The sequence below is a fragment of the Panthera pardus genome, unplaced genomic scaffold (assembly GCF_024362965.1).
Source record: "Panthera pardus isolate Hobbes unplaced genomic scaffold, ASM2436296v1 HiC_scaffold_19, whole genome shotgun sequence".
NCBI lineage: Eukaryota > Metazoa > Chordata > Mammalia > Carnivora > Felidae > Panthera > Panthera pardus.
The window spans coordinates 13,652,482-13,680,410 of record NW_026526754.1 but is presented as its reverse complement, the minus strand read 5'-3'; the positions used below and the strand labels follow the sequence as shown (position 1 = coordinate 13,680,410).

General features: G+C 51.9%; 1 protein-coding gene across 1 annotated transcript in view; it reads left to right on the top strand.

Moving 5' to 3' along the window:
- Positions 1 to 27,929, top strand: part of FA2H (fatty acid 2-hydroxylase) — a 53,210-nt gene that overhangs the window by 19,473 nt on the left and 5,808 nt on the right. The window contains exons 2-5 of the mRNA XM_019413186.2: positions 6,750 to 6,842; positions 18,474 to 18,616; positions 19,429 to 19,535; positions 27,624 to 27,796. Coding sequence (XP_019268731.2) covers positions 6,750 to 6,842; positions 18,474 to 18,616; positions 19,429 to 19,535; positions 27,624 to 27,796 — 516 coding nt within the window. The remainder of the gene's footprint in view (positions 1 to 6,749; positions 6,843 to 18,473; positions 18,617 to 19,428; positions 19,536 to 27,623; positions 27,797 to 27,929) is intronic.

The following is a 27,929-nucleotide window of genomic DNA, read 5'->3' as shown; positions in this document are numbered from 1 at the left end:
TCTTGCTAAGTACACACAGGGTTTGGAAGGCATCGGGGAGCTCTCTTTCCACCTGCCCCGCCCACACTTCCGTGGCCTCTCCAGGCCTGGGCCCCTAGAGCCTCAACAGGCCACCATGTACGCATTAATGTGTCATCCCACAAGCACGAATACTGACCCCGTGCCATCATCTGGGGACCTAGCGGTGAGCGAGACAGCGGACCTCTGCCCTCACGAGCTCACGTTCTAGCTCGGGAGACCGTCACAGGGAAATGCAAGAGAGTGAGATGCTTTCACCACCACTGGAGCACCACCCTGCTCCTGCCATCAGGCTCTTCTCAAACAGCCTCGGACCTGACCATTAAAGTGCCTCTAGCCGTGTCTCCTGCCCCCTTCACAGCGGGGGAAGGATGCCAGGACGAGGAGGTGGGTGTTCCACTCCATTCTTGCTGCCCCACAGCCATCCGTGTCCTTCAGGCGGACCCTCTGAGGAAGCTATCGACTTCCACAGACGGGCCTCACACCCCCTGTCAAACTACACTCATTCGCACTTGCGCCGACCACTCTTACAAAAGCCACTGAGAGCCTGACTACCTACCTCTCCCCTCCTTTACCAAAAACACTGAAACTTGTTCAGCCCAAAGGCAGAACGGTTTCCAAATACTGGAAAAGAACGCACGTGCTCTTCCCTCTCTGACGCATTTCGGTTTTTAAAGATCTCTCTGGCTTGCTTCCAGGAGCGGGAGAGTCTTTTAAATAATGCATTGTGGAAGTTTCCAAGAAACTTTTTAAAAAAAAAATATTTTTTAACGCTTGAGCTTGTACCCTAGTTCCCAGGAACGACCTTTACACACTTCTGATTCATGGATGGTGTTTGCCTGTGGAATTCAAGGGTGAGCCCGGCTCAACTATAAAATAAACACCGGGGCATGGAAGGCTGGAAAATGTGGCCCAGATCAGTGCGTGCGGGGCAGCGGCTCCCAGGAGGACCCGTTCCTGGAACCCCCGCGCCCAGGGTCAGATGGGAGCAGCCTCCAGAGTGGGCGTGGAAGCCCTTCTTCGGGAGGGTCTTTGTCCTGTTTGTGGGGGTAAAGGCACTGAGGCCCTGGAAATCTCACAGCTGGACTCGAGAAAAATAGTCAACGAAAGACACGCTAGAGGACACTTCCTGCTCCCCCAGTGTATCTGCTCCTGGTGCTACCAGCATGCTGACTCCCCTTGAAGTCTCCTCCCGGACCAGAGGTGTGTACAGTCTTGTGATTAATAACCTGGGCGTCTGCCAGGGAGGGGTGTGGCCCTGAGGAGGCCACCCAGAGAGCACCTGGCTCATGCGTGGTCAGTCTGGAACTTATTTGCCGAGAGCATGTCACCCATGACATTGCTACCTGGCGGCTCCAGGACTCTCCAGTGGAGAGGAAGCTGGGGTCCCAGAAGGAGGGAGGAGATGGAAAGGAAGAAGGGTGCCTGCTCCCTTTCCTCCCTCCCTCTTGCCCTCCTCCTCCATGGGCAGCGCACCCCCCCCCCCGTGCCAGCCTTCACTGACCTGATCCAGGGTTCAAGGGACCCATCTTTTTTTTTTTTATTTACTTTAGAGAGGGAATGTAAACCAGGAAGAGAGGCAAAGAGGAGAGGGGGAGAGAGAGAGAGGGAATTAGAATTAATGAGACTCTTAAGCAGGCTCTAAGTTCAGCATGGAGCCCTATTCCCATGACCCTGGGATCATGACCTGAGCCAAAATCAAGAGCTGGGCACTCAACCGACTGAGCCACCCAGGCGCCCCTAGAGGGAATCCCCAGCTGCTGCGTGCTGGCCATGCCATGGGCATGGCTCTCTCCCACTTCCCTATCTTCATCTAGGATTTTTCCAGTTGAATGAAAAAAAAAAAAAAAGTAAAAATTCTGTTTCCATTGGAAGCCCACACACCTGTCTGTGAAACTGGGTTTTTACTAATTTTTAAGAAAACCTTGGAAGTGGAACATGTAGACATTGACTCTACTTCCTGTCACATGTAGATGAGAGAGCCCCACACAGGCCAGTTTGAATCAAGAAAATATGCACAATTAGTTCTCGCAAAACAAAATTTTAGGTTGTAATTTTTCTGCATTAATAAATATTTATAAATAGGTCCCTTTAAAAAAAAGTAAATGTAAAGTTGCCAAATGTCCTTCCTTAGGAAGAACTGTCTTTCATTCTGAAAGTATGTGTTTCCTACCTATTTGGTGTTGAAATTTTCGTTCATTTATGAAATGCTGTTGATGGTACTTAAAAAAAAAATGTTTTAATGTTTATTTTTAAGACAGAGAGAGAGAGAAAGAGTGAGAGCGGGGTAGGGGCAGAGAGACAGGGGACAGAGGATCCAAAGCAGGCTCTGCACTGACAGCACAGAGCCCAATGCTGGGCTTGAACTCACGAACTCTGAGATCATGCCCTGAGCTAAAGTCGGATGCTTAACAGACTGAGCCACCCAGGTGCCCCTAAAAAATATTTTTATTTGGCAAAATAAAATGCTAGCACTCCTGTGTAAGTCTGACTCACTTTTAATTCTGCTTAACACGTGTACTTGGCCAAAGAGCGCCAAGAATATATGGCTCGGATTATTGTAATTTTGACCCTTGTATCTGGGCACTGCCCTATCCAGAGTGGCGTTTTAAGAAGGTGTGCTCAGTGTCCCGGGCCACTTGTCTCATCTAAGAAGGTTTATTTTACATTCTCAGGAAGCAGGAGCCCTGTGGAGCCTCAGGACTTTATACCCAGCAGCCACGCCCCCGGCAGCCACGCCCTCCCCTACTGCCTGAACCCTAGGGAATCCTGGCCGTTTCGCAAAGAACATTGAAACGTGGTCCATTCAAGAAATAATGAGCGGAGCACCTAATATTTCCAGGAGCCCATCCTAGGCACCGTGAGAAAGAGGAAATGTATCCTGCCCTATTGGGATCCATTGCACAAATGATATAATTGCCCAAGCGTACGTTGCCCAAGCAAGAGGCAGGAAATTAGAAGTGCCAACTGAGGCAGGGGGGACACATGGACAGTATGATTTTTTTTAAATTGACGGATGAGAGGCGCCTGAGTGATTCAGTCTGTTGAGCGTCTGACTTGATTTCGGTTCAGGTCGTGACCTAATGGTGTGTGGGGGTTGAGCGCCGCGTTGGGTTCTGCACTGACAACGTGGAGCCTGCTTGGAATCGTCTCCCTTTCTCTCTCGCGATCGCGCGCTCTCTCTCTCTCTCTCAAAAATAAATATTTACAAAAATAAGAAAAAGTTGGCAAATGAAGAGATGATACAGTTGTTCATACAGTCGTTTTGAAGATTAAAGGACTGGGCACAGAGGAAGCATTTGTGAATATTCACCTTTGTCATCATCCTGGAAGGATGACATTTGAGAAGGAAAATGCTGGCTAGAAGGGAAAATTAGAGTTAAATCCAAGGGCGTGACAGCAGAGCAGTTTGGAAATACAGGGGAAAGATTTTAAATATAGGGAAGTCAACCATAAGCCGATTTACAGGGGGTGATACTGTGTTCGCTTTCAGGAAGTGGTGTCAGAGGGGACAGGGGACAGCAGGGCTTTGGGTTAGACCATAATGTGGGTAGTTGGGAAGATTCTCCGGAGGCAAGGAGTGGGGCCAGGGTCAGAGAGATAGAGATGGGGAGTCTTCTGGGCTGATGCTGAGGCACATCATGGATGCTCAAACGTGTGTGGATGGATGAATGCATGGAAGCGGTGGCTGTGGATGAGGGCCGCGTGGGAGGCAAGATGTGAGGGAAGAGGCAGGGGCCACGGTGCTGCCGCGCTGAGACCATCAGCCCCGAAGAGGAAGCTGATGAGGAGCCAAGGCTTCCGGTCCCTGCAAACTCCCCCTTGCAGGTCTCCTTTTCAGGCTTTCTCTGTTTCCTGCTGCCTGCTGCTTTCTCCTTCATTGCTGTTCTGGGCATCCCAACCCTCATCACATATCTTTTGGGGCCCTCCAGTGAACAGGTGTGCGGGTCCACACCACCTCCCGGGCCACACCAGCTCGCCACACGATGCCAGCAGCAGACGTCCATACAAAAGGCTTCAAGGGGGGATGGAAGCCAAGTGAACGTGTGTGCGTCGGATGGCAGTCCCCAAGGGCCGGCGGGAGCTCAGCCCCCCTCATGTTCCACACCAGGGAGGCATGAACGCTGCTGGGTTCTGTGCTGGCCCCATCACATCTGCCTTAGACGAGGAACAGCCGGCCAATCCTTACGCTGAGAGACCCTGTTATGTGCTAAGAGGGCCTTGAGGAAAAGCAGATGACAGAGTGCTAGGGTGTTGCATATCCTCAAATAGGTGTGAGCCTCTCAGGTGAAAAGGAGAAAGTGTGCACAGTCCTAGAGGGAAGGAACCAGGAGCGACTCCTGGAAAATCGGAGGCAACCAGTTGGGCAGAAGGAAGACTTTTCCAAGGACGGGAAGTCTCAGAAAACAGTCCAGACTTGAGTGAGCAGAAACACGGGTTGGACACGGCCCAGGGCCGTGAGGGGATGACCCTTTCTTCTGCTTCCGGTTTGTGTCTGCCATTCAGGGATGTGTGAAAAGCGTAGCACAGAAACATTAAATGATAATACGTGTGCTGACTCCTTCCCTGTTTGGGATGGGCGGGCAGGTCCCCAAGACCAGCATTTTGTTTTATTGAGAGGGACCGATGGGGTTGCAGTGAGTAGACGTGGGGGTGCAGAGAAGGGTCAGATTACACAATTTAAGAAAGGATTTGGGGGGTGCCTGGGTGGCTCAGTCGGTTGAGCGTCCGACTTCAGCTCAGGTCACGATCTCGTGGTCCGTGAGTTCGAGCCCCGCGTCAGGCTCTGGGCTGATGGCTCAGAGCCTGGAGCCTGCTTCCGATTCTGTGTCTCCCTCTCTCTCTGCCCCTCCCCTGTTCATACTCTGTCTCTCTCTGTCTCAAAAATAAATAAATGTTAAAAAAAGTTTTTAAGAAAGGATTTGGGGTGCCCCAGAGAAAATAACCATCAGGAGGAACGGAGAATCAATAGCTCGGTGACTGGGGGTGCTCCAGGGTATTTTGAGGGTAGAACAGAACTAGAAGGGATGAGTTTATCATGTGACATTTGTATTGGATATTTAGGGAATTTCATTGTACAATATGCTATGAAATCCACTCTTCTTTGACCTCAAGAGGTCATTCGAGATCCTTTTTTATAATTTTTTAATGTTTATTTTTAAGAGAGAGCAAGTGGGGGAGGGGCAGGGAGAGAGGGAGACAGAGGATATGAAGCAGGCTCTGCACACTCAGCACAGAGCCCAATGGGGGGCTCAAACTCACAAACCGTGAAATCATGACCTGAGCCGAAGTCAGACGCTCAACCAACTGAACCACCCAGGTGCCCCAAGATCCTTTTCTAAGAATTCAAGGGGTGCCTGGGTGGCTCAGTCAGTTAGGCATCTGACTCCTGATTTTGGCTCAGGTCATGATGTCACAGTTCATGAGTTCAAGCCCCGCATCCGGCTCTGTGCTGACCGTGCAGAGCCTGCTTGGGATCCGCTCTCTCTCCCTCTCTCTCTGCCCCACCACTGCGCGTGCTCTCTCTAAATAAATAAGTAAATAAACTTTAAAAACATTGAAGGAAGGAAGAAAAGCAAAGAAAGGAAGGGAGAAATAAAGAGAAAAGAAAAGAGAAAAGAAAAGAAAAGAAAAGAAAAGAAAAGAAAAGAAAAGAAAAGAATAGAATTCAGGTATCAGTACGGTGACCCAGACTAAAAACACTGACACATCCACCCCAAGACAGGACCACAGAAGTCTACTTTTACTTGGGTTGATATGGGTTTCCCCAGAGAATGCCAGCTTCGCCGTCACCCCCAGTTTCTCTTGGTTCGTTTGGAAGCAAAAACGTAAGAATTGTGCCAATAGAAACCCCAGAGGGCTGCTTCGGCTCCTCAGTCCTTGCCAAGTACCCTGCTTCCGGGGTCCCCACCACGGTCACCAGCACCACAGTATGCTTTAGTCACGGGGCATCTGAGGGCAGGCCTCCCAGTGGCATTGCTCTCCCCACCTCTCTCCTGCCCTCCCCAGCCTCCTCACCACCACCCCATGACGTCAGGGCCAGCTGCAGCCATGTGACTTTCCTGGTACATTCCACAATTCCATTTCCTTCTGACTTGGCTTCTCTGCGACTTCGATTTCACCTTGAGCCCATCTGGGCACCTCTCTGCCAGTTCTGCCCCATGTACAGCTGCTGACCCACACATGGGAGCTCCTAGAGGGACCGTCTTCTTCTCTGGGCTGCATTTCTTATGGGCATGTGGACCTAGCTGCCCCAGCCTGTGACCCACGGGCTCTGCAATTCCTGGGAAGGGAGGGAGGTGCGGTGGTCACTGGAACGGCACAGTGAGCCTACCAGGTGCCCAGGGTGCCACCCTGTGCCTCCCTCTGCCTGACACCTGCCAGGGACCTAGAGAGAGAGAGAGGCTGGCAGGGACTCCCTTGCCCACAGCATACCCACTGAGGGCTCTAACTTCCTACAGCCTCTCTGCCAGCTTTCTTTCTCTCCCATACCTTTCTGCCTCTTGTTCTTACAGAAATTATTTTTTAAAAGGAGGAGAAAAGTGCGGAGAACAACACAAGTAGCGTCTACCTATTTTCAGATGCACTCGGTGTCCTTGATTTCCGCCCACCCTGCCCCAGCAAGAGGCTCTCGTCGCTGTGGGCTGCCTCGCCTTGGGCTGGCTCCTTGCTCCCTTCCCCCCACTCTCACCCCAGCACCATAGATAACCACCTGTATCTTCTCTCCCCAGGGCTCCGTGGAGAACGGGACTGTGACCTCTGTGAACACTCAGAAGACAGACCCTTTGATGGAGCCAAAGCTCAAAGTGGTGGACTGGGACAAGGTAGCTGGCAGAGGGCAGGGCTGGGAGATGATCGGGGGCTCCTGGGGCCAAGGCGGGAGTGTGTGGAGCCAGAGGCTGTGCGTGTTTGTGACATCCTCCCAGGAGCGTTGAGATGGGGAAGCAGACATTCATAGCGCGAAAGCAAACCGGAGCCGAGGTGGTGGGTGTGGGGAAACTGCGCACACGGGGGTTCTTCGGACCAAACACCCCAGAGGGTGGTCTCCCACAGAGCCTGGGGCTGAGAAGAACACAATGACAAGTTCAGAAGGTCCAGACAAACCCAGCTTGACCAGCCTGCAGGGCAGAGCTGCCCCCAGGCGCTAATAATCACTCTCAGGGGTCACCGGCCCATACAGGGGAGGGGTGGGGGGAGGGGGGAGCCTTGAGGCCCCGGGGGAGACAGCTGGCACCATTTACAACATCCATCCGTGGCACCTGACCTCTCCTGCCGTGATGAAGCGGGTCACACATGCTGGTTTGAGGAATCCTGGATGAGCTGACGGGTCACAGTGGAAGTGAGGTCGTTCAGTGGAACAGGGGTAGAAGCTGTATCACCTGGGAGATCTGGGGGGAACCAGACCTGAGCGCCATTTCCCTCCAACCTGGGTTGTGGAACTGTCCCAAGCCTGGAATAGACACCACCGTGCACATCCATGAATGTCCCCTACCTGTGCTGGACACCAGGGTCAGGAGACAACAGGACAGGCCTCCGCCCCCAAGGAGCACACAACCTGCTGGGGAGGACAGAGCATCCCGGCCAACAGTTATTACAACTTGGAGAGATGTGAGAAGCACACCCAGAGAACATAGGTGGCCAGAGGTGGGGAGGATCCACAAAGCTGCTTGTTTCCTGGGCCCCTTTCAGGAAGGACCCCGGGAACCCGGAGACAGCATCTGTCACATGGGAACTGCCACTGCCTCTGGGGGAGCCCCTCAGCCCATGGCAAAGATGCCCCTTGAGTGTCTTCTCTGGAAGTTTTGGGGGCTTGGACTTGTTCTGCACATGGGTAGGACGGATGGGGAGACAGCCAGCTTGAATGGGACGGGGACCCCGGAAGCTGTGGCGTCAGGGCCTCATCCTGGAAAAAGAGGAGCAGCTGAAGCGGGGGGAAGGGTGTGGGGATGAGGGCAGGCCCAGAGAGTGAGCTGCGGATGTCCAGCTCAGGGCTCAGCGGCTGGGTGGTCTGGAAAGGAGCAGCGAAGAGGGATGCTTGGGGCCCGTGAGCTTGGCCTGGAGGGTTGAGTGTAGGAAAGGCAATAAAGAGAGAGCCAACCAGGACTGGATGGACGTGGGCAGCCCTGTGGCACGGAGGCAAGAGAGAATCAGAGAGAATGATCCTGGAAGGGAGGGGACTGCCAAGGGAGGCTGGCTGCGGACAAGGGGATTCTTTTTTTTTTTTTTTTAAGTTTATTTATTTATTTGAAGAGAAGAGCACGCGAGCGAGAGCCGGGGATGGGCAGAGAGGAAGAGTCACCCCACCCCCCCGCCCCACCAAGCAGGCTCCACACTGTCAGCACAGAGCCCAATGCAGGCTCAAACTCACGAACCGAACCATGAACACACAACCCAAGCCAAAGTCTGACGCTTAACAGACTGGGCCACCCCGGCACCCCAGGGGACAAGGGGATCTCGGGTTGCCAGCCCCGCCCTGGGGCAGGGTCCTCTCAGTCTCCCCAGGCTGCAGGTTCAAGGCTGACTCCAGCCGTGTCCCTGTATGTGGCAGGGGGAGGGGAAATCAAGTCCTGTTCCTCCATGTGCCCCGTGCCCCGCTCCCCACCAGCCCCGCTCCCCACCAGAGTGGAAGAGAGGCCTCCCTCCTCCTCCCTTCCCAGGGCCTGCTCCTGGCTCCTGGCAGCCCAGCCTGACTCACCTTCCCTGCCCCTCTGTCATTCTTTCACACACTTTCTCTCTTCCTCCTCCCCCCTCCTCCTGTGTCTCCGGCTGAGAGAGGGCTTGGAGACCTGCCCTGGGAAGGGGCCCCCAGCCCCACTGGGAGCGGTGGGGCTCAGCCTGGAGAGCTGGGCTTCCCAGGGAGAGTGAACAGTGCCTGGCTTGCTCTTTCTTTTTTTTTTTTTTTAAGTTTATTTATTTATTTTGAGAGAGAGAGAAAGAAAGAGAGAATGTGAGCTGAGGAGGGGCAGAGAGAGAGAGGGAGAGAGAATCCCAAGCAGGCTCAGCGTTGTCACTGCAGAGACCCACATGGGGCTTAATCTCACAAACCAGGTCGGATCATGACCTGAGCTGACATCAAGAGTCAGATGCTCAGCTGACTGAACCAGGTGCCCGCTTTTCCTTATTTTTGCATTCGTCTACCACAGGTTCAATCCCAGTCCCTTTGGGGGAGTGGAGAGGCTTGGCGAGCCCTTAAGCCCCTGGTCTGATTTAGACCCTACACCTGTTTCTGCCCCAGGCCAGGGGCTTGGGGGCGTCCGTTGGGTCTGGACCTTGAGGAGCTGAGGAGAGAGGCCAACAGGGCAGTAGCTTTGACTCAGCCAGGGTCCCGGGCCTGGCGTGGACTTGGACACCGCTCTTAGGGCAGGACTTGCCAAAGTTAACCCTTCGTGTTTTGCGTTCAAGGGAGCCCCTCTGGGGGGCTGCTAAGGAAGGGCCTGGAAGCTGGAGGACAGAGTGGGCTGTTCTGGAAAGAGTGAGGGGAAACTGAGGTGGGGGTTCCTGGGCAAAGGGCGGAAGGTTCTGAAAGGGCCAGGAAGCAAGCCCAGGGTGCCTCGCCCTGCCTACGGGTGCAATATCGGCTGACTTTCAGGCTCTGCATGGGATTTTACTGGAACAATTTCTAAATCATTCACTGGATCACTCAGTCATGCCCAGCTTCCTTGTGGGATGAGAAACCACACTGTAGCTCCTCACCCTACACTAGCCCCTGCATGTCTCTCCCCGTGTTCTGGACCCCAGCCAGCCTGGAGCTTGTCTCCGTATAGGTGGCCGGAGCCGCCCACTGCTCCTGGCTTCTAGATGCACCTATTTGTTCCACTGCCTCTTTTCACCGCTCGACTGTGTCCATTTCAGTCTCTCTGCACCCCCAGCCTCCTCCACCCTCCCCACTTTGGGGGCCAGCCTCCCAAGAATCAGAACTGGAGGGATTCGAGGGGTTTGCAAAAGTTCCCAGCCCAGATCCCCCCGGGGAAGCGGAGTTAGCCCTGAATTAACGCTTCTTTCATTGAGCTCTTACCAAGCGCCAGATGCCGGGCTGAGCACTTTATATACATTGTCTATTGTCTGATCCAATCATTTGAACACCAGGACAAGATAAGGATTAGAATGATCCTGATTTGGAGCACCTGGGTAGCTCAGTCAGCTAAGCTCTGGCTCTTGATTTCAGCTCAGGTCATGATCTCATGGTTCGTGGGTTCGAGCCCTGTGTTGGGCTCTATGCTGACTAGAGCCTGCTTGGGATTCTGTCTTTCTGACTGTCCCTCCCCTACTCATGCTGTGTCTGTCTCTGTCTTTTTTTCTCTCTCTTTCAAAACAAATAAACTTAAAAAAAAAAAAATGATCCTGGTTTTACTAATGAGGAAGAGCTGAGGGCTCCTGTCCCAAGTGACTCTGCTGGTTGGCTCAGTGGCCTGCCTGTAACCACAGGGCTGTTGAGCCCCCTCCCCTGACCTGTTCCTTCCATGTGTCCTGGCCCCTTCCACCCTGACAGCTGGCCACGAATAAGACCCTGAGGCCTGTACTGGGGGAGGGGAGGGCAGAAGGGAGGGCGGAGGCTGAGGTATAGTCTTCCTTCCCATCTTGCCTTGAGACAGAAGTGCTCTAGCTCCACAGGCTACCAGGGGGTGAGGCCCACTCTCTTCCCCTAAGAAACCGGTAGAACCATCCATCCAGGTGTGTCACGAATCAATAAGCACTGGGAAGCTCTCTAACCCTAGGTCTATACACACGTCCCCACACACAGGACCCTCGGCATCAGGGGCTGCTCCGGGGTTCCCCTGCGCCTACAAAGATGTTGACGTTGGCTGCATGGGTTAGCTTTTCAGCACACCCGGATATGTCACTGAGAACTGGGGAGAATAGCCCCTGGATCCAGACAAGGGCCCCTTGGCCAGCCCACATCTGGGGAAGGGTCAACCTCAACACTGTGGGTGCAGGCCTGGCTCACCTCCCAGCATTCTGTCCCCTGGTCACCTTGGGTCTCCTTGGGCCTCCTGTCTCACCTTGACCCTCCCCAGGGTAGGTGTCAAGAAAGCCAGGCTGCCCAGAGTGTAGGAAAGGGTATAGAAAGGGTTAAAGAAGAGCCCACCTCGCTTTGGGATGGGGGTGGGGGCAGGGCAGGTCCCCTCTGGGTTCTTCAGCCTTGAGGATTGAGTTCCCATTGGCTTTCTGTATGACATGGCCAAACCTCTCTCCCTGGGGTCTGGCCCTCACCTCCTGCTCCCCAACCACTCTTATCTCTGAACCCTCATGGGGGAAGCCACCACTTCCCCCGGGGTATAGGGTGGAGGTGGGTGGTCCAGACCTGCCTTTGTGGGTTTGAGCTTGTCCAGCTGGGAACCCCTAGTTAGACTGTACAGGACAGGCCTCCAGCCACCCCATAAGGCCTCCTTTGGGCCCCTCAAAGCCTCTGTGCTGACGAATTCACAGTCACGGTGGCGCCTAGCCAGCTGATAGGAGGCCTCCTGGCCCTTTGAGACCTCGGGCTGTGGAGCTGTGCTGGCTTGGGCGCATGTCCCCCCTGCAGCATATACCACTGAGCATCTGACCTCAGTCTCCTCACCTGTAAAATGGGACCATGTCAGGCTCCAGTTCTCAAAATCGCAACTTATGTAGGATAACGGACATGAAGTCTGAGCCCAGGGGACCTGTGACAAGGATAAAGGAACAGTGGCCAGGATTCTTGTAGAGCTTCTAGCCCTCATTCCCCTCCCCACTGGCCACTGCTGGTTAGAAGCCCATCCTCCACCTTTCTGGCTCAGAAGCCATCCCTGGAGCTATGAGCTCAGCAGCTCTGCAGTTTGGGTGGACATTTCTTTAAACAATTGCCTTAGGTTATGGCTGCGGGAGGAGCTGCTGGCACAGAGCTGCTGTCCCCTTTCCCCACATGTGCCCTGTCCGGGGAAGAGCAGATTCCCAGTTTGCCACTCCTGAGCTGGGGCTGGCCCTCAGAAGAGTTCTGTGCCAGCAGACCCCTGTGCCGCCTGGCGGGGAGGGGGATCTGGGGAGCAGAGAAGGCTCCCTTCCAACCCTGGCAGCATGCAAACCCTTCCAGGCTCCCTCTGGGCAGCAGGCTGCCCTTTCCCCCTGCAGGCCTTGCTGCAGCTGCATTCCAGACATAGCCCGGGAGAGCCCTCCCCCACCCTTGGGTCAAGGGCAGAGCCGGGTGGGGGAGGGGCGTAGGACTCTGGGCCAAATTTATCCCCATTTACATGTGTTTTCCGGGGCCCAGCCTGTAGCTCAGGATTTTTGAGTTCATTAAATGACCACCCCCCTCCCCAACAAACAGTTTCTGGATACATCCTCACCCTCACCCATGCCGTCAGTTTTAGCTGGGCACCCCTGAGTGAATGACTTGCTGTCTCTGAGCATCAGGTGCCGCATTTGAAAAAGGAGGATTTGTTATTGAGAAGGTTGCTATGGAAACCCCCAGATGCCTGGGAACTGGAAGTGTGGTCAGTGGTCTGTTCCCCCCTCCTTTCCCCACTCAGGACCAGACAAAGGCTGCAGATCTTTTTCCTTGTAGTTCCTTGTTTCGCAGAGCCCCAGGACATAGAGGTGGGGAGGGGCCAGGACCTGGGGCCAGCTTGGAAGGGGAAGGAAGAGAGCCATTTGTATGGGGGGATTAAGGGTCCTCAGCCGGGGAGAAGAGGAAGTGAAATTTACTTTGAGACCCTTCCCATCTCCCCGGATTCGGAGCTCTCCTCTACCATCCTCCCTTCTCAAGACCAGTTCCCAGCCAGCTGCCATGTTGGAAATGACCCAGTAAGTGAGAGGTGTTGGACGCATTAGCATCCAGCTGACACTTTCTCGGGCAGGATTTGGGGCTGGAAGAGAATTGAGAAAAGACACACTGTCAGTGCATGTGTATCTAACTGAAGGTTGAGCATATGGTGAATGTCCCAGCTCCTAGGAGATTGTGTGGAGGGAAGGGGGGGGGTGGGGTCACCCCTGCCCCAGGACCAGCCGGTCCCATCTCAAGAGTCACTTGTACCCTCTGGGCCACAATGCCCTGACCCATAAAATGGGGAGGAGGGCAGTGGGCCTGGATTTCTATACTTGCATGGAAGGCTCAATTTACTTCCCCTGGAATAGTGGCTAATGCTCCAGTAGTGGAAATACAGGTGTTGGCTATTGAGGACTGAGGGGGATGTTTGCAGAGGGGAAAATGAGCCTCCTTGGGATTCTTTCAGGGCAGTACCTCAGCCCCCAGAGTGACATGGCCCTCCCTGGCACCAAGGAGGGCTCCCTCACAGAAATGTACTGTGGGCTATACATGGAGCCAGGTTTGAGGTCCTCCAAGGCCAGTGATCAGGTCGGAGGCAGCCTTGTGACCAACTCTAGATAGCAAGTCTTCCATTCGTACATGGCCAGTACCCACTGGTCTACCCAGGAAGGAACCAAAGTCATGTCCAAAGACCAGGTGGGCCACAGGACATCAAACAAAAGATGCCCATGTTGGGGGGGGGGGTGCTGAGGGAGCTGGCCCTATCTACCCCACCTGTAAACAACCAGCTCTGCACACCTGCTCTGTCCTTTTGTTCTGTTCCCTTTGCAATGGGGTATAAGATTCAGGCTAGATTCCCAGCTTGCTGCTCACCTAGACATTCTTCCTGTGTCTCAACTGAATTAAGCTTATAAATCCTATGCTGTTTTCTACTCACTTTATGAAATAAGGGCAAAATGGATCAACAGGCAAAAATTTGCCCAAACCACTGCTAGGCTGAGAGAGAGGCCTGCCTGGCCATACCCTTGTGTTATATATAGCTAGAAACGTTCATTGTCTAAGGTAGCTAAGTCTGAACTAAGTGTACAGGCATAGAGTGTTGTGTGTAACATGCAAAAATGGAACATATAAAATCCAGGGGGTTCGTTCAAGATAGATGGTGATAGGGGCACCTGGGTGGTTCAGTCGGTTGAGCGTCTGACTTCAGCTCAGGTCATGATCTCACGCTCCGTGAGTTCGAGCCCTGCGTCGGGCTCTGTGCTGACAGCTCAGAGCCTGGAGCCCGCTTCAGATTCTGTGTCTCCCCCTCTTTCTACCCCTCCCCTGCTCATGCTCGGTCTCTCTCTGTCTCAAAAACAAATAAACACATTAAAAAAAAATAAAAAAAAAAAAAGATAGATGGTGATAGGTTAAATATGCATATTATCATCCTTAGAGCATAGCTGGAGGAAAAATACAAAAACATAGCTAAAAAGCCAATAGAGATTATAATATAGCATATTTTTAAATACTTGATTAATGCAAACAAGACAAGAAAGAAAAGTGGAAGAGACAAATAGAAAACAAGGTAGTAAAGAAGGTAGTAGACCTACCCCAGCATTAAATGTAAATAGACCAAACACTCCAATTACGAGGCAGAGATTGTCTGACTAGATAAAAAAGCAAGACCCAACTGTATGCTGTCTGCAAGAGATGCTCTTTAAATGTAAAGACAAATGCAAGAGGAAAGTAAAAGGGTAGGAAAAGATAGACCGTACAAACACCAAGCATAAAAAAGCCCAGTGCGACTCTATTAAAATCGGACGAAGTGGGCTTTGGATAAAAGTATCACCAGGGACCAAAATGGCCATTTCCCAATGATAAAGGAGCCAACTCATCAAAAAGATGTAACTGGGCAACCCTGGGCAAGTTACCCACCTTCGTTTCCCATCTGCAAAATAACAATAATAATAGTAGCTACCTAGTTAGGAGTATGGCAAGGGTCAAATTATTTAATTCAGGTAAGATGTTTAGAACCGTGCTTGGTACATGATGAATATGCAGATGACAAATGCCCTGTGAATGTTAGTTCTAAGGTTATTGCAACTGGGACAAAGCCTCGAGCTCTCACCATGACCCCGGCTTAGCTTCCTCTGAGGTGGGGCTCTGAAGGTGCTGCAAGATAAGGTGTAAACAAAGGCCACTAGCTGGTTCCTCCAGTTCTTTTTCCTGGTGGCGATGGTGCTGTGTATGTGCGTGTGTAGAGACCTAAGGCAGAGGAATGGAAGGAATGAGACAGTGTGTACCCAATGAATCTATCTGCTGCTAGAACCAAGGGAGAAAGTCAAGGAGACTTGGGGACTGGGGCCAGGAAGGGAGCTGGGGCCAGGTGAGGTTTGGGTGATCGCCAGGTATAACTGGTGCTGGATGGATGGCTCCAGGCTGACATGAGTCATCTTCTAGCCTGAGAAGCAGGAAGGCAGCCACCACCTGGGAATCACCAAGTTCACATGGCAGGAACCACAGAGATTCGGGGCCTTTCCTCCCTGGTCACAGGCACAGAAAGAATGCCCAGTGAATTCCCTGTTGGCCCTGAGGCCCCTAAACCCTGCTCCAAGGCTGTGATAATGGGGCTAGTTTCGCCTCTGGCAGGGCTGGGATCTACTGAAGCCACACCAGCTTTGGCACGGAGGCCTGTGCAAGGATGACGTTCCAGCCAGGGACGTGGGAAAGCGGATCTCTGAACCACTGTTGACTCCTTGTCCCAGGCACGAGTGCTCTTCCTCCACGTACACACTCTTACTTTCCTGACACTGCCTAACTCCCTTATTTTGGGGACATTTATTGACACCCACCATGCACTGGACACATCTGACCCCCTCTCCTATTGTGGGTGGAAGGTCAGGGCACACCCAGCCTTACAGATGCCAGAGCCTAGGAGCTCCAAGAGGTAAAGGCACTTGCCCACGGCTGATACATGGCTGGCTTTGAAAGTGGTCTCTCACTACAAGTTCATTGTTCTTTACCGGTTGTGGTTTACTGATTTGCGCCCAGATTAATCTTCTTCAATATGCGGACTCCTCAGAAACCTTCAAGGGCTTTGCGTTTCCTAGAGCTGCAGCTTCCGGGCTTTTTTGATCTTGCATCCCTATGAGTAGAACATTTAGAGCACCTTGTCCATTACATGTCCATTTTAATTATCTCTAAATTATTTGCATGTGCTCATGTACTCTTGTATTAGAAAATATCCATACATGGTTTAAAGATGAGATAAATGTGTCACAAACAGAAAGAGTCTCTAAAATTTTCTCCCTGCATCTGTGGACCAGCCTTGAGTACCCCTAGGGGATGCATACACCCCCACCCTGGAGACAGTTGGCCTGGAGGATAAAGTACCAACTCCTGGGCCTGGTACTGGGTGTTCTGTCATCTAAGACCATCAACAGATTTCTTCCTACTGCCCTGCAGACTAGTGTCAAAATAACAGGCCACAGTCTCAACTCCATAGAGTTGACCTCCATAGGTCATAATCTCAACTCCATATCTCCTCCTGCACCCTTCCCCTCTTCTTTCCAAGTCTTCCATGCTTTGTGGGCTCTAACCCAAACCCTAGGTTTTCTGCAAGGCCTTTCTCCTACCCTGGACCCAGGCGTTGGTGCCAATCATTCTGCCTTCTAATCTCAGTCTGCTTGCATCACCACTAAACTATCTCACCTGGTGTGTTTGTTGTTGTTGTTGTTATTGTTTTTTAGAAAGTTTTACATTTATTTATTCTTGAGATACAGAGAGAGGCAGATCCCAAGTGGGGGAGGGGCAGAGAGAGAAGGAGACAGAGAATCCGAAGCAGGCTCCAGGCTCCGAGCAAGCGGTCAGCACAGAGCCTGATGTGGGGCTCGAACCCACAAACCGTGAGATCATGACCTGAACCAAAGTCAGACGTTTAACTGACTGAGCCACCCAGGCGCCCCTTCCCTGGCGTGTTTTAGCTTGCTGAACACTTTATGCAGGTATCATTACTTCCATCTCATAGCTGGGAAAACTGAGGCTCAGAAAAGTCAAGTAATTTGCCTAAGGTCACACAGTAAGTGATGGAGGCAGGAATTGCACCTAGGCCTGACTCTACAGTCAACTCCAATTAAGCAGTAAGCTATATAAAGCAAAGATGGTCTCTTACATTTCCATTTCTTTTTCCCAGCTGCTTGCATAAAAATATACACATATATGAAATATCAAGCAAATTTTTGAATGAATAATAGTTTGAATGGGTGAATGAATGAATCATCCAGACCAATATCAAGAAGAAAGCCCATGGTAAAAGGGAAAAGGCCTATTTTATTGCTACTACAGTTTTTTTTTTAATTTTTAAATGTTTATTTTTGAGAGAGAGAGATTGCTACTACAGTTTCTTTTTTAATTTTTAAATGTTTATTTTTGAGAGAGAGAGAGAGAAAGAGAGAGAGAGAGAGAGAGAGAGAGAGAGAGAGAGAGAGAGAACGAGTAGGGGAGGGGCAGAAAGAGAGGGAGACACAGAATCCAAAGTAGGCTCCAGGCTCTGAGCTATAAGCACAGATCCCGACATGAGGCTCAAATTCACAAACCACGAGATCATGACCTGAGCTGAAGTCGGACGCTTAACCGAGTGAGCCACCCTGGTGCCCCACTAATATAGTTTTTTTGCTTTTTATTGTTTTTGTTTTCATTTTTGCAGGGGCCAAATAATTTATTTTCTCTAGCTAACTTCATAAAATTGCAGACTTAATATGCCTATCATAGACTTTTTTTCCCATTCGTATCTAAAGTAAGTCCATGCCCATGACCTGGCCATGGGTTTGAGGGACTAAAGCTAGATGTGGAAGGCAAGTCATGCATCATTTGCTACAACGTCACATCAAGTGTTCATGCTCAAAATGTGCAAAGAAATAAAAATTACAGCGGAGAAGAGCAAAGATGTACAGAAAGCTTAGGGTCTCTCTCCTACCAAAATCTCATCGCAACTTCTGGCTTCAGCACTGCTGTGCTATCAGAAAAGACCTGTGTCGGCTGCCAGCCATGACCTTCAAAACGGTGTCCAACAGCCTTCACTCTGTGTGAGGTTTACTGGGTTGCTGACCATAAAGGCTCCACGCCACCCTTGTCCCAATCGGATACAGAGCTCCAAAGTTAACACTGGAGAATTCCAACAGCACATCACCTCCAATTCATCAACATGCAGGCCTGGATTCTAAACATGCCTATACGATGCAGACGTGGACCCCCACAGCTGTGTCCTCAGATTGATGCTGCACCTTTTGCCCCACCTTCAGCCGAGAGAGCAGGCCTGTTGTCTGAGGCTTCTGTACCTAAAGGGTCCTGGGCGAGACTTCAGTCTTCGGGTGTGGTTGAATCCGGGTGCTCGGGTGTCATGACCCAGATTCAGTGTCTCTAGCTCCTAGGTTGGCCATCCTCTGTGTTGACCAAGTCTGCTAGCAACTCCAGGGTCGTGCTGTGCCAGCTTAGCAACCCCAGCAGGAAGAAAGGGTGTCTGACAGCTCATTGCACCGGCTTAGGTCATGGACCTGTCCTGGGTCCCGTTTCTGTGACTGGAAGGCTGAGATGAGTGTCTTGGTCAGTTCTAGGATCAGTGAAGTGGAGGGGTGGGTACAGATCATGTGAGCTTAGGTGGGGGATGGAGACTGGGATATTGTACCAGAAAATGGGAGAGTGAATGTGCACAGGTGTGAATATCAAGTCCACTTGACTTTGTCTCTTGCAGGATTTGGTAGACTGGCGGAAGCCCCTGCTGTGGCAGGTAGGCCACTTGGGAGAGAAGTATGACGAGTGGGTCCACCAGCCAGTGACCAGGCCCATCCGCCTCTTCCACTCCGACCTCATCGAGGCCCTCTCCAAGACTGCCTGGTGAGCCCTGCTCTGGGCCCATGGTGGGGCTGTCCTTCTCTCCTGCTGCCGCCAGTCGGATACAGAAGGGGAAGGGACAGTTGGGTCCCTCTCCAGAGCCCAGAGCTGTAGTGTAAACTCTTGGGGATAGTGGAACGTGCCATAGATACAATCCATTCCTATGCTTGGTTTATCCATTGAGTGAGTGGCAACCTAACATGTAGCCAGAAGCCACTTTAAATGTCACCTCATTCTTTTTTTTTTTAAGTTTATATATTTATTTTAAGAGAGAGCATGAGTGAAGGAGGGGCATAGCGAGGGGGAGAGAGAATCCCAAGCAGGCTTCATGCTAAGCCCAACACCACAATTGATCCCACAACCATGAGATCATGACCTGAGCTGAAATTGAGTCAGATGCTTAACCAACGGAGCCACCCAGGCTCAATAGAACAGCCACCCCTGTTCTATTCCAGACTCTTAGGAGGGTTTTCCAGCCTGGAAAGCCCATGGGAACAATTTTGCCTGCAATTGGCTTCTTTGCCACAAGAGGTCGGCATCAATCCAGCGGCACAGAGTCTAGCCACAGGGATGCAATTCTTTTCTGCCAGTAACTCACTTCAGAGACAGAAGGAGATAGACTTACAGCCTCTCTCTTCTTTTCTTCTCCCCATCCCCAAAGCAGTGTCCCTTTGGCTCTATGTCTCCATATGCTTTCCGCACATGCTTTGGTATCATTTACTCCTTCCTCTAGTTGAGCGATGCGTCTCTGGGGAAGCTGAACCCTGTCGAGCCCCTATGCATGTATTTTTCTCACCCTGAGGATCCTCCTGCAGGTACTCTGTCCCCCTCATCTGGATACCCCTGGTGCTGTACCTCAGCTGGTCCTACTACCGAACCTTTGCCCAGGGCAACGTTCGACTCTTTGCTTCCTTCTCCACAGGTAATGTTGGTTCCTTCCTGATTTGCTCCCCTGGGTCCTGGAGGCAGGAAATTTCAGTGGTGTCTCTAGTCCTGAATTTTGAATAACACAGAACCCCAAACCACCTCACAAACATTTGTAAATGAGACCTATCTGTAGCAATAGACAAAGAAAACTGTAAGGCTCCCCCGACTGCAGCCCCACATGGATAAAAACAACAACAACAACAACAACAACAACAACAACAACACGTGAGCAGAAACTAAACGAAATTATTTCATCAGGAGGCGTAGCAATGAAGGAGAGGGCTTCTTGCTGAGTGTAATACTAGAAAATGTATGACTTGGGACTGTCAAAGAAACCAAAATGAAATCATTTCACTAGATGCACAGCTGAGAGCTTAACTCAAAGTGGCCCACTGAACACAGCACAGATTAGAACCTGGGAGAGAAAGATCTGGAAGCGTCCTACGGTGTCTCCTGAGCAAAAGCTCATGCAACAGAACCCCTGACTTGGAGTACGAACCCCACTAACCACTATTGGGCGCTTACCACGTGTCAGGTTCCAGGGACCACCTCACTTAACCCTCCCAGCATCCCCATGAGAAAGGTACTATCATCATGCCCTTTTAGAGACAAGGACATAATGCCTCAGAAAAGTCAAGTGAGGATTCAGGGTCACATGGCTAGAATGTGAATGTCGGGTGCCCCCCAGCTTTGAGGATCAGGGGACAGAGGGAAGGGCCGATGTGGGGCAACTTCCAAAGAGCCTATGTGACTGAGTCTCTAAGGTTTGGGGGTGGCCACTTCTGCCCGCTGCCTCCCAAGCTTACCGCCTACCTGTGCCCCCAGAAACATACCGCCTGCACAGATGGTCCCGTGTCCTGGCACAGCCTGCCTCAGGGAGGTGCTAGCCCCTGGTGGGTGGCTTGGACCCAGGCAAGGTTAGGGGACAGGCAGGGGAGGGGTGCCGGGAGCGGGTGAGGCGGGCTTTCCTCTCCTGATCGCACGTCTCCCATTCCTGACTGTGTGCCTTCAGAGCCTCCCTCTCTCTGCCAGACGCAGGCTCCTTCTCCCCACGCTCCACTGTCCCTTCCCAGCCCACCTTTGCGGGGTGGGGGACAAGTTGAGGGCCTGAATGGCTTAGGTGAGAGGGGCCCTGGCCACAGCAATGGGAGCCTCTGTTTTCCCACCTGGCCCAGGTTGGGATGGGGGATGAACAAGTGCAGGAAGTCCCCCTGAGCCCCAAACTGCTCCCGGTCACCAAGGGTTAATATGCACGCCCCCACATGCCAAGGTTACCCTTTTCTGCCCACGCTGAATAGCTCAGGCACAGCACAAGGCTTGTTGCTCAGAAGGCCTGCTCGCTGAATCGCCCACTGTCCACCCGGCGCTCCCCTAACAATCACCAACAGTGGCTGGGCCGCCGGGGCTGGCAGCCGGAGGGGGAAGGGGATGCCAGAGCTTTGGCCCGGGTCCCTCTGCAGGAGCCCTCCAGAGATGCCACTCGGTACCAGCTCCGGCCGGATGGGCCGACAGGGGTGATGCTGGGGTGAGGGGGCGGGCAGAGACTTGACCTATAGGAGGGGACTCTTCTGCGTGGCAGGGAGGGTGACCTGGGGGCTTGGCCTGAACGCAGACCTCTGCAGAGCGCTGAAATGCGCTAATAGAGGCCCAGTGTAGAGTCTGTGACCATGATGCCAGTGATGATGGCGTGAGAGAGATGTGTCCACATCCCTCCCTCCTCCCCAAGCTCGCCAGGCAAGGCATGGGCGCCAGCAGAGAAACTAAGAGCCAGCGAAGTGAGGCAGGGGGTTGCTCAGCAGGGTCCCGGTGCAGCTGGTGGACAGAGGGCGCTGGAATAGAGGCAGAGGACTCGGGAGGCCGAGAGGCAGTGGAAGCTGAACGGAGACACCAGTGCGATGCTGAGATGCCTAGATGCATGAATGAGAATGCTCTGAAAGGCAGAGGGGTTCTGGAAACTTAGGATGGCCCCTAGAGCAGTTCCTGGGAGCAGATGAGAGGGAGTGCTGAGCCAGAACCATTGCCCAGCGGCACCCCAGGTGGCGCTGCAGGCCTCCAACGGGCTCTGTTGTGGGAGTCCGAGCCAAGGTCAAGACCAAAGTCTGTGGCCACAGAATGTTCCTGTGTGTCCAGTCCTCTCCCTGCTGATGGGAAAGCTGAGCACCGAGGTGGGGCTCCTGCACTCTGGGCAGGGGGAGGCGGGGGGCTGGGGAACTTCTTCAACCAGGGACCCTCCAGAACTCTACAAGGAAAATCAAGAGAAGATGGGCACAGTAGGACCACAAGTTAGAACTTAGATGTATTTTGCCTCATATTTAAATGTGAATGGTCCCATTTAAAAATTATAGTAGCTAAATAAATAAATAAATATTATAGTAGCTACTTATTATATATGAGGAGCATTATATTATCAGTATTACTATCTGAAAATATATTATTCTTACTGTGTATTATCTATACTTATATAATTAGGTGGTCTATTCCCTCCATCCTAACAACAGCCTTTCACAATGCGTAGGATATTTTACTGTTGAGAAAACACCGAGGTAGGTGGTACAGAGCTAGGATTTGAACCCACGTCTGCAAAGCCAAAGGCCAAAACCAGCGTGTTTTGAAGGACCCCAAAGGTGTCAGGACCTCCCTAGAAGCAGGGTTCCTCACCTACCAGAGCAGCTCAGCCAAGGTCAGGCAGCCACTCGCACAGAGCTGTTAGGGAAGCATCTTGTACCAGATGTGGACGTGGCCTAGGTTGATGTCCGGATGAATTGCCACCCACTGAGCCCACCACAGTGGGACAGTAACCTGCAGAGCTGCAGGTCAGGAACTGTAGAGAGGAGGAAGCCAGCCTCCTCTCAGTGCCAGTTCTTAGGGATCTGGCTCTAAATTACCACTCTGTGGCTGGTAGGCCCTGTGTGGGGAGGGGTTTTAGAAAGCCACTGCTCCCTCCCCACTGAGCCAACAGTCATCACTACAGTCCCATTTGAGAAGCTTTCAAGCCAAGGTCATGATTATTGCCCACCCTTCCCCCCACCCTCAGCTCAGCCTGGTACAAAAGGTCAGGTTCACCTTGGTCTTTCATTGTTTTGTCAGAATGGGGCTGGGCCTAGATTCTGTTCCAAACAGCTAGAAGCTCACCTCCTCCTCCCTGCCTTCCTGGGCTTTCTTCCTTCCTCAGCAGCCACCTGTGGCCATCCACACTTCCTTCAACAGAACCCGAAGCTGGCTTCCTCTAGGCCCAGTTCCACCCTTAGAATGACACAGATCAGACCTCACCTGGGTACAGCCCTTCGGAGGGGCTTGCTTCCAACCACCCATCTCTCAAGTATCCAAGCACCTGCTGTGTGAAGCCCTGGAGATATCAAATGAAAGGCCTCCCTTGCCATAAAATGGGACCAATGATAAAACCCGCAAGCCAGGGTGCAGCATGGTAGCTGTGATAGGATATGAAGGGTGGGGCAGGAGCTTCAAAACCAGCCCTAGTGGGGATGAGGGGCGTCCGCGGAGGCTTTTCGCAGGAGACGCATGGGCTGAATCTCCGAGGATAAGGGAGCAGGGAGGGAATCCCAGTAAAGAAAATATGAACAAAATTAGGGATAAGATGGGGAGGTGGGAGGATGTGGTACATCTAAGGAGCCACACATGCTTTGGTTTGGTCCCACTACCAGGCAACATGGAACCGAGGCGGGATGTGGCTGGCTGGGCGGGTCTCAAGGGACTCTGAGTGCCTCGTTGGGTGTTTGCACTTTACCTAAAGGTAACGAGGCGCCGTGGAGGGGTTGGAACATGCACGGAGGCAGGGGACTGGGATGGGAGGCAGATGCCGTCACTGGGCAAGAAGTAATAAGGTAGTAGGGGATTAAGAGCAAAGAATCGACCAGAGAGAAATTTTTTTTTTAATTGAGATGAGATTCACATAACAAAATTAACCATTTCACAGCGAGCAATTCAGTGCCATTTAGTACATCCACAACATCGTGCAACTGCCACCTCTGTCTAGTTCCAGAACATTCTCATCACCCCAAAAGGAAATCCCATTGCTCTCCATTTCCCACTCCCCAAGCCCTTGGCAACCACCACATCTACCTTCTGTCTCTACACATTTGCCACTTCTAGACATTCCATACAAATGGAAACATACAGAATATGGATTTTTGTGTCTGGCTTCTTTTGCTTTGCCAAGACATGTTAAAGAGGGGGAGCCTACAGGTGCCTGGATGGATGCGAGAGAAAGGGATAAGTTAAGCCTTTGGTCACATGTGGATATTGGTGCCTCTGGCAGAGGAAAGAACCCAAGAGGAGCATCGTGGGGTGATAGGATGGGCACGAAGAAGAGGAAGAAGATTGGTCTCGTCTGGCCACTGTTGACTTTGGGGGCCTGTGGACAGCCATGTGGAGGTTCCCCTGTAGTAAGTGGCTGTCTGGGGCTGGGGTGAAGTGTGGGTCTGGGGTGGGGGGTGGTCAGCCTGTGGGTGTGGCCACCTTCCCACATCGAGCAGGGAGTATGGGAGAGTGGAGCAGGAAGGCTTTGACGCTGGGGACTGAGGCAGCATTTCCATGATGGAACCTGACAAGGGGCATCTAGGGAAGAGGAGAAAAGCCAAGCTGTGTATTCTAACCATACTGGTCGTAGATCCTTCGAGATATTCTGAGAAGCTGTGGACTCGCTTTCCTGAAAAATCGTACAAAGAGGCATCATTTGGGTTACCATTTCAGGAGTTTCACAGACACCCTGGAATCCAACTGAGGACTCTGGGTGTTCAACAACCTCAGGTTAGGAACTCGTGGGGGCTCCAGATTCAAGAAGAGACTGGTCACTAATATCATATGCCACAGCCAAGCAGGGGATGAATTGAAAAGCTTACTAGATCTGGCAAGAAGTACATCCTGAATAGCCTTTGCAATTCCAGTGGCTTCGGGCAGAAGAAGGACTGTAGGGGCTTGAGAATCAAATGGGAAGCAATCAAGTAGAGATATGAGTCTAGTCTGTCTTTCCCATAGGCTTGGCTATGAATCAGGGACAGAGTCTATGATGGGAAAGCCCACTAGAGAAGAAGTTGAAGATGCCCAGAGAGGAGTTGGTTGGGATGGAGGGGGTGGGGGAAGCAGGCTGTGGTCTCTGCACTCCCTAGTGGGTTGAGCCTGGCAAGTAACTTAAGTTGTCTGTATCTCCATATCCTCACTCATATGGGTAATGTCAGGGCTTCCCTCATAAGGTTGCAGTGAGGGGAAACATGAAGTAATCCATGTAAATCACTTACATGGTGCTCTGTATGTAGTTACTGATCAGTATACACCTGCTGTTATGATTATTGCCACCATCCAGTACCCAGGTGCCTGGGTGCCTCTCTCTTCCCTGAGGAGCAGGAAAGAAGTTCAAGGGCGGGGGCAGAATTGGGTATGGTTAAAGGTGGAAGGGAAGGTGTGGAGGAAGTCTGAAGTAGGAGGCTGGGTGGACGGAGGGGGGCAGTGTTTGAGAGCAGCAGGAAGGGATCTAAGCCTGGAGACATAAAAGGATCACGGCGCAAGAGCTGAGGTTGAAGCTTCCAGACCCGTGTCTGCACAGCTCTCCCTCTGTGCTCAGCAGCTTGCATATGCAGAGGACAGACAGGTTCTTGTACTGGGTTGAGGATTCATGGGGGTGGGTAAGGGAGATGGAGGAAAGATCAAAAAAGAACGGCTATCTTTGGAAAACAGTTTGGTGGTTCCTCAAAAGAGTAAACATAGTTACAATACGACCCAGCAATTTCATTCCTAAGCTTATCCCCAGGACAACTAAAGCATGCCCCCACAAAAACTTGTCCATGAACGCTCATAGCAGCATTATTCGCCACAGCCCCAAAATAGAAATAACCCAGATGCCCATCAACTGAGGAATGGATAAACGGAGATGGTCTATGCATAGCATGGAAAAATATTCAGTCTTAAAAAGGAAGGAAGTCCTGATACATACGACAACATGGATGAACCTTCTTAAAAAATGTTTATTTTTGACGTATATAGAGAGAGTGGCGGCAGTGGGGGAGGGCAGAGAGACAGAGAGAGAGAGAGAGAGAGAGAGAGAGAGAGAGAGAGGATCCAAAGTGGGCTCTGCGCTGTCAGCAGCAAGCCCAACACGGGACTGGAACTCATAAACTGTGACATCATGACCTGAGCTGAAATCAGACGCTCAACCGACTGAGCCATCCATGGGCCTTGAGAGAAAGAGAGAGAGAGAGAGAGAGCAGGGGAGGGGCAAAGAGAGAGGGAGACAGAGAATTCCAAGCGGGCTCTGAGCTGTCAGCAGAGAGCCCCACGCAGGGCTCAATCTCATGCACCGTGAGATTAATACCTAAACAGATATCAAGAGTCAGACACTTAACCGACTGAGCCACCCAGGCACCCGATATCAGTGAACCTTCAAAATAGTATATGTAAAAGAAGCCAGTCCATAAAAGACCACGTATTTTATGAGTCCATTTATATCAACGGTCCTGAATAGGCAAATCCATAGACAGAACATAGATTTGTGGTTTCCATGGGTTGCAAAGTGGCAGGGGTGTGGAAGGAAGTGGGGAGTGACTGGTAATGGATACAGGGTTTCTTTTTGGGGTGATGAAAATGTTCTAAAATTGACTAGTGATGGTGGCACAATCCTGAGTATACTAGAAACCCCTGAATTATACACTTTAAGTGGGTAAATTGTACGGCATGTGAATTATATTTCAGTGAGACTATTATTTTGAAAAAGGGAGAGGAAGTCTGGTCAAAGGAGTGGCTTGTGGGGAAAAGTAAAGCTAAGAGGGTGAGGTTAGGCTTGGAGAAAACAGTGACCAGAGCTGACGTCACCATGAAGTCAAAGAATGAATGGGGAAAGGGAAGGAGACCCTCAGCGACTGCGGGCTGTCCTCAGACCACTGGGTGTTGGGAACTCGCACCTGATGACAGTTACATCTCTGAAGTCTTCTGGTCTCTGAGCGAATCATCTTCGGTTTTTTCATGTCTCCCCCACGGCTGTGATTTTAAGTCTTGTCTGTTAAGATTTCTCTGCTTGGGTTTCCTGTCCCTCCTGCCCTACCCCCAGCCCCACCGATCCCGGGTTGTTAACAGTTTTCATCAATAACCCCCAGGCTCTGCTGGCTTCATTGGGATCGTCCCTCCCTCTCCCTTATGCCACCGAAACAAAGTCACCCTTCCCAGAAGCGTCAGCCATTTGGACCGTTTTAATCAAACATCACAGCTTGGGTGACTTATAAAAAATAGGAAATGTATTACTCACAGTTCAAAAGACTAAAAGTCCCAGATCAGGATGCCAGCCTGGTCAGGTGAAGGCCTCTCTTGCGGGTCTCAAATATCTTATCGTGTCCTCACATGGCCAAAAGGGGAAGGAGCTAGGTGCAGTCTCTGTCCTTCTTTTTTTCTCGCCACCCCCCCCCCCGCTTTTTTTTAATGTTTATTTATTTTTGAGAGAGAGAGAGAGACAGAGCATGAGTGGGGAAGGGGCAGAGAGAGAGAGGGAGACACAGAATCCTAAACAGGCTCTAGGCTCTGAGCTGTCAGCACAGAGCCTGAAGAAACACGAGATTAAGACCTGATCCGAAGTCAGACGCTTAACCGACTGAGCCACCCACGCGCCCCGTGCAGTCTCTTTTATAAGGACACTAGTCCTGTTCATGAGGGTTCCCGTTTCATGACCCAATCACCTCCCAAAGGCCCCACCTCCTAATCCCATCGCATTGGCAGTGATGTTTCTGTTCACCTATGAATCTTGGGGGGGGGGGGGGGGGGGGGCGGGGGGCAGACACATTCAGAACATAGCACCAGAGAAATTTCCAGCACTGGCAACAGCTGCTCCCCTCAGTCCCCCAAAGGAAGATCTCAGACCTCTGGCCAGCAGCCCCATTGTTCCCAGGGAGGACCCCTCTGAGCGCCGCAGCCCCTCACGGCCTCCTTCCCATTTTGACCCAAGAGACCCATCAGTGTGGCCCGGGATGGAGAGCAGCAGCCCCCAAGGTGACGGGGCCGTGAGATGGCGTGTCTGGAGCCACCAGGCCTTAGCGCCCACTGGGGCTGTCTGCCCTGACTTTGCCTCTGTCTGGCCATTCTGCAGAGTACTCGGTGGCCATGCCTAAGTCCGTGTTCCCGGGCCTCTTCGTGCTGGGGCTGCTCCTCTGGAGCCTCATGGAGTACCTCATCCACCGCTTCCTGTTCCACATGAAGCCCCCCGGGGACAGCTATTACCTTATCCTGCTGCACTTCGTCCTGCATGGCCAGCACCACAAGGTGAGCAGGGCAGGCTCCTGCCCGGGGCCTGGCAACCATGACCCGCTCGGGGGAGCTGCTGATCTTTCTGGGAGTCAGGCCGGGAACAAGTGGCCATCAGGGCATTTGCTGCTGCTCAGAGGGGTGACTGGGT